Source organism: Monomorium pharaonis, chromosome 8 (assembly GCF_013373865.1).
Source record: "Monomorium pharaonis isolate MP-MQ-018 chromosome 8, ASM1337386v2, whole genome shotgun sequence".
In the NCBI taxonomy this organism is placed as follows: Eukaryota; Metazoa; Arthropoda; class Insecta; order Hymenoptera; family Formicidae; genus Monomorium; species Monomorium pharaonis.
Window position 1 is genome coordinate 16610799 of NC_050474.1, and position 11051 is coordinate 16621849.

The window sequence follows — 11051 nt, forward strand, 5'->3', positions numbered from 1 at the left end:
TAGAGTGATCGGTAAATGTAATCGGTAAGTGTTTTAAAAACAAATGAAACAGTGATGTTAGAAACCAAACTCGGCAACAAATGCGATTGCGTTTGCATGCCTATTTCGAATGGCCTTTTTATCTTTCCTGCTACATCGATTCCATCAAAGAGATTATTTTCAAGAGCGACACTTTTTATTTGTAATCATAGAAACAAAATGAATGATGATTCTGCCAGAAGTCTGCTAGGTCTTCAATCCTCGTTTACATACAGTTTAAATGAAAATATTCATTCTAATATATAAAGATGTATAAGATCTTTTAATAAAGAATTTTCATGTGTCATTGAAAATTTTAATCAAATTTTATAAAATTTGAATTATACACATATACTACACACATACGTACACACACACAAAATGTATTATTATAATTTCTTGTCAAGAATCAAGAATCTTGATTGATTTTTCTTGATTTTGAAGTAGTAAATCTTGTCTTGTCTTGATTTTATCAAGTATAAGAAATTGGTATTTTTGTCTTGAAAAATTAAGACAAGACAAGATCTTGAAATTTTTGTCATCCATCACTAAAAAATAGTAGATTTAAGAAATAAAATATTATCAAACTGTGTAATGGAATTATTTAATATTGGGATTGGATTTTTTAATTATTATTATAAATTATAAAAAATAGTAAATGTAATATGGCGGAAGCCAAGGAATAAAATATTAAATAATAATAAAATTGTTTATTATATACGCATAATTTGCGTATTTTATTAATATTAAATATAATTAATTATAATTAATTATAATTTTAAATTTTATAATCACTATGCAAATTTAATATTATGCATTATGTTGAATCTTCCAAGATTAGTTCTAGAATTTTTCGATCTTACACTACAAATAATTTTTGATATTTTTGATTGTATTTATCATAATATTTTTTAGTTAAAGTTTAAATAATTTTCTTGTCGCTGTATATAGCTTCATTCTTTATCAAAGATGTGAATTTTGAAAGACACGTACATGTCTAACGAGACCAGAAAAAGTCAAGAAATTTATTTCAAAATAAAATAATATGTCAATATCTCTTTCTCTCTTTTTCTCTCTTTTGATGACTTTCTTTTACTATTATATGTAGTAACTCGGAAAATAGCAATACCCTGGTTTTATCCTATACCGACCTCTTTTTTCGTGAAACGGAATCTTTAGCTAAATTTATTTAATTATGACCAATCTTCTTTTATCATATCGGCACCTTTCTCAGCTATCATAATCGTTGGAGCGTTAGTATTTCCTGAAACTATGTGCGGCATGATTGACGCGTCGATCACTCGCAATCCAACGATTCCATGAACTCTTAATCTAGCGTCAACGACGGCGTAGGGATCACTGGCAGGGCCCATTTTGCATGTGCCAACTGGATGATATATTGTCGATGTGAAATGACGTGCGTAACAAGCCCAATACTCATCCGATGAACCATTAAACTGTGAGCAACCCGGTATTAAATTTGGGTTTGGTCGTGCATTTAACTGCCGCCAAAGACGAGTACGACTCATACTTTCTATAAATCTCACGCTCTCCACCTGTGAAATCAGCAGAATCTTTTAAATCTTTACTATGTAACATATGTGAACACAAATTACGAAAAATTAAATTAAGAATTCAGAGAAAAATTTTTATTGTATTTATTTTTTACATATTGTGTGTGTGTGTGTGTGTGTGTGTGCGTGTGTGTGCGCGTGTGTGTGCGCGTGTGTGTGTGCGCGTGTGCGTGTGTGTGTGCGTGTGTGTGTTTACTAAAATTTTCTTTTACAATTTATTAACTTAGTGTTAATTAATATTGTAATTTAGACTAAAATAAGAGTATTACTTTACGAATCTACAATTATTTATTGCGAATAAATTAAAGCAAGCTTTTTATGAATTAAAAATCTCTCGTAACTTGCCGAGAGAGTATTGATCTATTATTAGTTCCGGGAGCTAATTAGTGAGTAGTTGAAAATAACTATTTTGCGCTGTACACAACAAAAACAATCGAAACTTACTAGAACTTGGAGATCACGAAGATCCTCGAAATAATTTGGAATAATGACAGGAGCCTCATGCGGATCAGCTGATTTAAGTTTGATGAAACCTTTGCTACGTGGTCTTAAAAGAAGTGGAAAAATTCCGAAAGCTTGAATATCTTCTGTGATATTTGCATACAATCCGTTAATAATGCTCGATTCAATCCCGTATAAATTTGATGAGAGAATTCCGTAATCTGAGAAACCTGAAAATATCAACTGTACATCCGGATAATCGAGCCCGTTTGTATATCTGTAACATAAAGATTATTTCGATCAAATTGGATTACTGTTGAAGAAATTTTATTTATTTTGTAAGACACACGTACTATTATATTTATATATTTTTTAGCTTTTTAAATAGTTATTATGTACAAAAATTTTATATAGACAGAGAGAGAGAGAGAGGGGGGGAGGGGAGAGAGAGAGAGAGAGGATAGGCACCGAATTTGGAAGATCACTTTGTTTTTAGACTACATTTCTTAACAAACAACTAAAAAACAAATATGAAAACACAAATATAAATTAGAAAGTGTCTTCTACCAAATGGGGTAATAATTTTTGTAATACTGTTTCATATTTCTCAAACAATTAATGTTTTAGATTTAAAGCTTTCACGGTCATTGACGTTGCTTCCAATAGAAAGGGCTTCCGGATACATGCCGCCTCTTGGTATTAATGTTTTTGCGACACATGTCGAAATGGACATCTGATGAAATTTATGCTAAATTTAGAATCAACCTGTATATGGTTTAAAGATTAACATTTATATGTATTAGGACATTGAATAAGTTCTTACTGTTTTCCAACTGATACTAGAACTACTTGCGCGTAGTTTAAGACCCTGGTGAAAATGTAAAATCGGAGCGTAAGTCGAATGTAAAGGGAGAGTAATAGAAGCATTAACAAACATTCTACGAAGCGTAAATTGGAACAATGAAATGTAAAAGAAGTGTTAACGCTTCTTTTACATTTCATTGTTCCAATTTACGCTTCGTAGAATGTTTGTTAACGCTTCTATTATTCTCCCTTTATATTCGACTTACGCTCCGATTTTACATTTTCATCAGGGGATGGTGACGCATGTACATAGAAACACTATAAACAACCTTGAAATTCAATGTATGTCATTTCGCCGAAGTGTAAACAACTTTGTTTTTCATAGTATTAAACATGTCAAATTTCGTGCCAAAACATTTGCGAGTTTTACTTCACTACTTTATTTTTAAAAAATCTGCAGCTAAAGCACACAGAATTTTTGTTGAGACTTACGGCGACCATGCTCTGTCGGAAACAATATGTAGAGATTGGTTTAGACGCTTTAAAAATAATGATTTTGATATTGAAGAACGCTCTGGCGCACCGAAAAAGTTTGAAGACAAAGAATTGAAGGCATTACTTTATGAAGACTCATGTCAGACGTTAGCTGAACTTGCAGAATCATTAAGAGTTGATCACACAATAGTTTCGAAACATTTGAAAGCATTAGGAATGATTCAAAAGCAAGGTCATTGGATGCCGTACCAGTGTTGAAGCCAAGAGACGTTGAATGGCGTCTTTTCACGTGTGAACAGCTGCTTCAACGGCAGAAAGGGAAAGGATTCTTGCATTGTATTGTGACTGGCGATGGATACACTACGATAACCCTAAACGTAGAAAATCATGGTGTAAACCCAGCCATGCATCAACAACCTCGGCAAAGCCGAATATTCATGGTTCCAAACTCTGCATTTGGTGGGATCAGCTGGGTGTAATTTATTATGAGCTGCTCAAACTGAATGAAATCCTTACAGGAGATCGCTATCGACTACAATTGATGTGTTTGAGCCGGGCATTGATGGAAAAACGGCCGCTATACAAGCAGAAACACGACAAAGTAATTTTGCAGCATGACAAGGCTCGGCCACATGTTGCAAAACCGGTGAAAACTTACTTGGAAACGCTTAAATAGGAAGTCCTACCCCACCCGCTGTATTCACCGGACATTGCGCCTTCCGGCTACTATTTATTCCGATCGATGGCACATGGCCTGGCTGAGCAGCACTTCCATTCTTATAAAGATGCCAAAAAATAAGTCGACTTTTGCATAGCTTCAAAAGACGTTTTTCCGACGTGGAATTCAAATGCTGCCAGAAAGATGGGAAAAAGTAGTGGCTAGCGATGGATAATACTTTCAGTGACAAATTTTTTACTAATTTTTAAAAATAACGCATTAATTTTTACGAAAAAACAGCGAGAACTTATTCAACATCCTAATATTATTATATATACAAGTCATTTACACCGTAAACTATTTACAAGTTAATGTATATGAAGATTTTTAGAAGCCTTTCACTTTGTTATAAAACAATTTTCTTCTTGATTATCCAAAATCTTATGCTGTTTTGCAAGATATACCATGTAACGCGACTATGTGTAAAGGAGATAAGATTGAGTTCGATTTATTTTAACAATTTTTCTTAGAAAAAAAAACCATGAATATATGAACTGTGAATTTTTATTTTTTTAATTATCTAAGTAGATTATGTTTTTATCGGTATTCGTACAATGAATGTAACGTTTAGATTTCTGATTTAACGAAAATCTTTCAATTAAAGCACTTTATGTTTAAAACTGTACCACAAGATCAATATTTAAAAAAGAGTATAAACAAAATAGTTTTAGGAAACTACAAATATGTAAAATAATGATAATATTATCAATTACTTACTATTGTTTGAAATATATAATATGCCAGAAAAAATTGTACAAATATAATTTTCACTTTTAACAAATTCATTTTTAGCAGATTTTATATAAAAAACTGGACTTTGCTCTTTGCGCACAATCAACGCAAGCTTTTTTAGGGCCAAATGTATGGGCAAAGTTTAACTAATCGGATGCTTATATGTATTGTGTGTGCGTGCGTGCGTGTGTGTTGGTGTGTGTGTATATATGAATTCAATAATGCTTACTTAGTATTGACGAATGCTGTTCCAGCAGTGTATATTGTCGTGTAGAGTGGACCAGAACTATTTAGCATCATTTCTTGAATACTTTTTAACTTTATAATTTCAGATAGTCTTGTAGTGAATTTGTTTTGTTTTGATATGTCACGCGGAGGATCAATGATGTAGATTATTCCGCCCATCCCCACGTGATCTTCAAGATTTTGTCCTACACCGGGTGCATGATGTATCACAGGTACTTTCATCGCTTTGAGATGGTGCCTCGGTCCGATTCCCGACAGCATCAGTAGTTGCGGCGACTGTATCGCACCTGCGGAGAGAATCACTTCGCGTTTCGCATTTACTACGAAACGTTTCTCGTCCCTGCGAAATATTACTCCTTGTGCCCTCTTCGATGTACCATCTGCAAACAGATCATTTCTTTCGTTTTTACGTACATCTCTCTCTCTCTCTCCGCGCGGATGTGAGTGTGTGCGTGTAAGATTGCCATATCAAAATTTTATTAAAGCTATTATTTTTGGCAACTGCAAATGTACTAATACTTTCAAAAGCTTGAAACAGATATTCATGCGAATGATGAACTTATTCATTTATGTATAATATTGTTAAAAATATTCTTATTTTTACCTTAGTAGTATAAATAAATTGTATCATAAAAGTATCATTATTTACTTACACTGTATTTTGAAACTTATATTAGAAGTACATTTACATTTATAATTATCAAAGACTCAATTTGATTTGATTTTATCAATGAAATAAAATAAATAAAAAATTAATAAAATTAAAAAATTAGAAACGTTTTTTCGCATAATAATGCAAAGCTGTGAAGATTTGAAGAACCGGCATAATAATATTTCTTTTGAATTAACTCTTTAAATTGACTATATTGACAAGTGCTCGTTTGTTAACAGACATATCAACGCAATGTTTTGATCTTGAATTTAAATTATTTTTCAAGTAGCGCAACAACAACGTCGGTATATTAAAAATGCAACAAAAATACATTTATAAATTTGTGTTAGCGAATTCATAGGAATACTAAAAAGTAAATTTATAATGATATTAAAATTGAGATATATAGATCTACGTGTCTTTAGTGTCTAGAATTAAAATAATTATTATTATAAATGCTATGGAATAGTCGAATGTCAGAGAATAAAAACACTGTTTCAAATTACAAATGAGACTAATCGTAAGACGAAATAACAATGCAACATAAATGTTATGTAAAACTGATCGTTTTGTATATTGGGTTTAAATTTTCCCTATTTTTTGTAAGTTGATTATATTATCTTTTAGTACAAAACCATAATCTTTCTTTACTTTCTATAATTCTCACAATGTAATATGCATGTTTCCAATCAATTAAATTCATAATTTTCTATCAATTGATGTTTGCTAATAACGGAATAGCAACTTGTCATATTTTTTAATATTATAAATGTATTTCTTAATGCTTGTCTTTAAATGGCATTTAATTTGCTCAATATAGGAAAAATTACAATTATTTTTATAAACTACATCAGTTTTTTATTGCGTTTAATTTGTCCTTTTCTTTATTTATTAATGAACTTAACCTTTTCGGGATCATAAAAATCGCTCAACAAGTTGAGTCAGATATCTGAAGAAGTCAACAACAGTAGTATTGATGTGAATACTCAATAGAAGGAAGCGAACCGTCCTTAATGTTAGCATACAGCATCTGAGAGCATCGGTACGCACAAAGAAAAATGAATGACAGATGATACTCTGGCTTGTGGATAAAAAGGTGTCGACTATTCAAGGACGTTGAAATATAGGGGACTGCAAAGTATAATAAAGAAAGAAATTAAGTCAGCAAAACAGCGCTGCATGATCGACAAGCATGAAGAGATGGAGAATCTTACTCGAAACACAATCTACTTAACATCCACAATAAAAAGACAATAACAATCCTTTTCTTTGCCAGTAAATAATTAAAACAAATGTAATAATTGTTTGACCTTACTGGCCAGATTTATTTAATTAATTAGACACAACGTTTTGACCCCAAATTGGGTCCTTCTCAAGTGTAACAATCACAATTAGTTCATATAACACACGCACAATTTTATGACATGTGCCCAAGTATATCATCTACAAGTATGGTAAGTCCTAAGTCCTAATATAATATGGTACATTCATAATAAAATTAAAAAGATAAATGGACTCCATAATAAGCATGACAGACTAATGGCGATACGAAACAAGGCAAACAAGATAGTTCTAGAGATCAGCCAGGTAAATCCGAAAGGCCTCATGATACTTAAATTGAAAGTGCAACACATTGTCTTGATAGCCGAGAGCCTTTTAAGCTTTTGAAGATTGAAGTTTAATTGTAAAGCTTCAAATCTTTGAAGCTTAGTAGCAGTTTGAATGTTGAAATCACCAGCTTTAAATTCCACCATAACTTGATTTACCACAATTTTAGTTACCATTATAACGGAAATCATTATTTATATTTCCAGTGTATTATGTGTGTCGATAATGGAATGTGTAATGTATTAACCGAATGTCAATAACTTGTAAAAAAAGAAAATTGAAGAAAACAATAGAATTGTTTGAACCTTTTTTTACTAATATCTTCTCCACGAACGATCTCAAGCTGATGTGTAGATTCTTCCTTTTTGAGGCAGGTCGGAGGTAAGCTTTAGCAGTGCTACATCTCAAACCATTCCTTAAAGTACCGAAAATATGTGTGAAACCAGTCTGATTTGCACCATTGACATCAAGCACTTTGTATCCCAATTCTTCGCCGGAATGAATGATATAATCGGCCATCGATGGAATATACTTGAAATGTTCCACCGTCAAGTAACCGTTTTTTCTATGATAAGGCGAGTTGATGAGTTTTTCGATCCTGATGTCTTCGGACTTCGTGAAATATGGCAGAATGCTCTCATAATTCCATCCTACGTTACCGAGAGCCGCCCAGGAATCGTAGTCTTTTTTGTTACCACGAATGTAAATCATCGCATTTAATACGCTGCTACCACCTAACACCTTAAAAGTGATTAATTTTGAAATAGTTCCTGGCATTTTCTCCGATTTAATAGGGAAAAAATAAATTATTGCATTCAATTATTGCATGATACAAAATTGAGATTGCATTCAAACGTGAAAAAAAGCTAAATGTATTATTAACTTTATCATTTTAATTATTGAAGGTATTATTTAAGGTACCTAAAATACCTTGCCACGTGGCCATCTACAACGGCGATTACGCATCGCCAGGCAATAATTGGGCGACGGCTTTACTTCGAAATTCCAATCCAGATACGTGTGCTGTAAGGAATGATAAGACCAGGGCACATCGGATAAAGGTATTTCGTCGACACCGGCTTCGAGTAAAAGCACGGTGTGACCTTCGCCTTCCGACAACCGACTGGCTATCACAGCACCTGCTGATCCTCCGCCGATTATCACATAATCATACTCAGCCAACAGATTTTCTGTTGGTACCGTTTGTGGACGATTGTTTTTGTCTATGATGTCTAGACGCATATTAATGATGAGATATCCCAATGCTATGAAGGGAAGCTTCAAAGCTAAAGACATAATCAACGGATGTGCTACTGCAATCAAAAACGTAATGCTGGATTTGTCCCTTACCATATAATAATTTATTACATAATAATTTATTAAATTAAAATACGTAACAAGATACGATTATATTTTACGCAATGTTATTTAAAGCTGGCTTGAATACGCTTGATTTCAAAATTGAAAGAAGTATTGTTTATAAACTTTACATTGTAAAACTTCTTTTTAAATGGATTTTAAATTTATTGGCGATAGAAATTAATTTATGACTCAAATGGAAATTACTGAAAAATAAAGATTTCCAGAATTGACAGAAATAGTTAATTTTAAAATAAATCCCTTCATTAACTTTAAAAGAAACTTTATTCCTCGAGATCAATGTAAAGAAAGAGATTAATACTTAATTTAGAAGTTAATTTGTTTTTACATATGCATCACTAACTACTAGAAAAAATTTCTAATATTGTATTGATGGTTTAATATTTTTGCCGTTGTATTAGCAATAATTATTAATGTTCACATTATATTTGGTAGCAACAGTTTAACTTTCTATGGAGAAAGAATTAAATATTTATTAAATATTTATTATTTATAAAATATACTTAACCCTTATCCGATGCTGTGAGGTCAATCTTACTCCAACTGAATTTAATTCAAATAACAATAAAAAATTCACAAAAATCGTAAAAATTGTTTACATACTTAAAATTAAATTTTAATGGAAACAACCATTTTGTCTTAAAGTAAAATGTTTGAAAGATAATCTGAATGTTTTCAAGTCACTAATGTTAATATCTTTTTTGGGGCAAGCATTTTTGTTTGTTGGGGTTTTAACAGATCCTAAGGTACTGGTTATGAAATTGCACTGAAATGCATCGGGTAAGAGTTAAATGAAATATTGAAAAAAGAGAAAAATAAAATGCAAAATAAAAGGAAGAAACTTGATACTAAATATTAAATAGATTACCTTCAAAATAATCCATCACTATCAATTAGTCTTTAATTAATAATAGTTATTATTAATTATTATTAATAATAAACTATAATTATACTTGTTGTGATTACAATTGTTTATACGTCAACACTGCTCAATTTCTACAAATTTAAATCGATAATGAATTTGAATTTAAATTACGATATCACTGCATGCACAATGAACTGTACGGCCGATCTGAAATTTGAGAATTACAATAGTCACTTGTCTCTTACGTATAATCTGAAAAAATATGCGTTTCCTGCGAAACTTTCCGTTGCTCTAAAAGTTCTTTTTAGAAAAGGAAAATTTTATCAAAATTGAGATAAAAGAATAAACAATGATTGTACGTATGAAGCTCGAATATTTTATTTTGACGACCTCAAAACATCGGTCATTTACTAAGATTAAAATTCAATTTTGAAAACAGTATATCTAATATAATGAGACATAACGTTCTACTTATTTAAAAGAACGCGTAAATCTATGTCATATGTGATATCATACTTTAAATATTCCGTCATTTTACAAGCGCTTACGAGCTTTTTCTTTAAGAATTACAGTTAGATTTTTTGTGCACTGAAAAAAAAAAGTTGTTAGTTTGAATAAATTTTTCAACTTGATTAAGTTATTTCAATTCTAATATTTATGCATTTAACTTAAATACATAAAAAACTTGAAACTTTAATTCAAGTATTTATATATAACTGAAATACAAAAATACTTGAATTAAAAAAATTAAGTTGAAAAATTTAGTCAAATTAACAACTTTTATCTGTGACAGAATAAATATAATAGTATTTATATGTATATGACAATCCCTTGAATGAATATTTCAACATATCTGAACTTCAGAAATTTTCATTGATTTAAATTGAATTTTTAATGAATCAATTCAATTGAATCAGTCGATTCAGAAATTGATTCAAAGGAAGGAAGATCTCTTTCGATTTTTGATTTTAAATTTTTTTCGGATTTCTATTTCCTGTAAATAAAGAGTCAATACATATACTAAATAAATTATACAGTTACACAAAATTAAAAATTTGGTACCACGAACTAGACCATGATTTGCTTATGTATTTTGAGCCGCTGAACTCAAATCCGGTGTCAGAATTCCCTCATCACCTAACATTCCTTTTTTTAATCGAAAAGATGACCTAAAAATCCTGTAAATTGCAATAATTCAATGCACGCGTTGCACGCGGAAAATAGGCGATGGGGCAATTCTGACATCGGATTTGTGTTCAGTGGGTCAAAATACAAAAGGATATTATGGTCTGGTCTGTGGTACAGACTATTTTTTTTTTATTCTGGTGGCTGTGTTATCGTTGAAAATTGGTTTATTGAAATAAACTTGGGTAAAAATATTTGCTTCTTCTTCATGACATTATTTTTTACTTTTTATTTTGCTTATCGAGAAAAAAAGGAGTAATTACAATATCACTATAATTTGCAATGTATTCATTATTTTTAACGCAATCACATTTTTATAATTATTTAATAATA

At 31.1% G+C, this 11051-nt stretch overlaps 2 protein-coding genes across 3 annotated transcripts in view; one reads left to right on the plus strand and one right to left on the minus strand.

Moving 5' to 3' along the window:
• LOC105837411 (flotillin-2) overlaps nucleotides 1-11051 on the plus strand; it is a 193132-nt gene that overhangs the window by 142113 nt on the left and 39968 nt on the right. The gene's annotated exons all lie outside the window — the stretch shown is intronic.
• Nucleotides 769-10186, minus strand: LOC105831486 (glucose dehydrogenase [FAD, quinone]). The gene is made up of 5 exons (XM_012671640.3): nucleotides 8219-10186; nucleotides 7594-8029; nucleotides 5012-5408; nucleotides 2037-2310; nucleotides 769-1574 (listed from the first exon to the last, which is right to left on the minus strand). Exons 1-5 carry the CDS (start codon nucleotides 8639-8641, stop codon nucleotides 1212-1214), a joined length of 1893 nt encoding a protein of 630 aa, XP_012527094.2. The 5' UTR covers nucleotides 8642-10186; the 3' UTR covers nucleotides 769-1211.

Bases quoted from the DNA above. Each gene is read 5' to 3' on its own strand.
- LOC105831486 (XM_012671640.3), bottom strand. From the start codon at position 8,641: ATGGTAAGGGACAAATCCAGCATTACGTTTTTGATTGCAGTAGCACAT. The intron at 5,409-7,593 runs GTTCAAACAATT...ATCTGTTTGCAG, and splicing joins GAAGATATTAGTAAAAAAAG to ATGGTACATCGAAGAGGGCA. The intron at 1,575-2,036 runs GTAAGTTTCGAT...CTGATTTCACAG, and splicing joins TTCGTGATCTCCAAGTTCTA to GTGGAGAGCGTGAGATTTAT.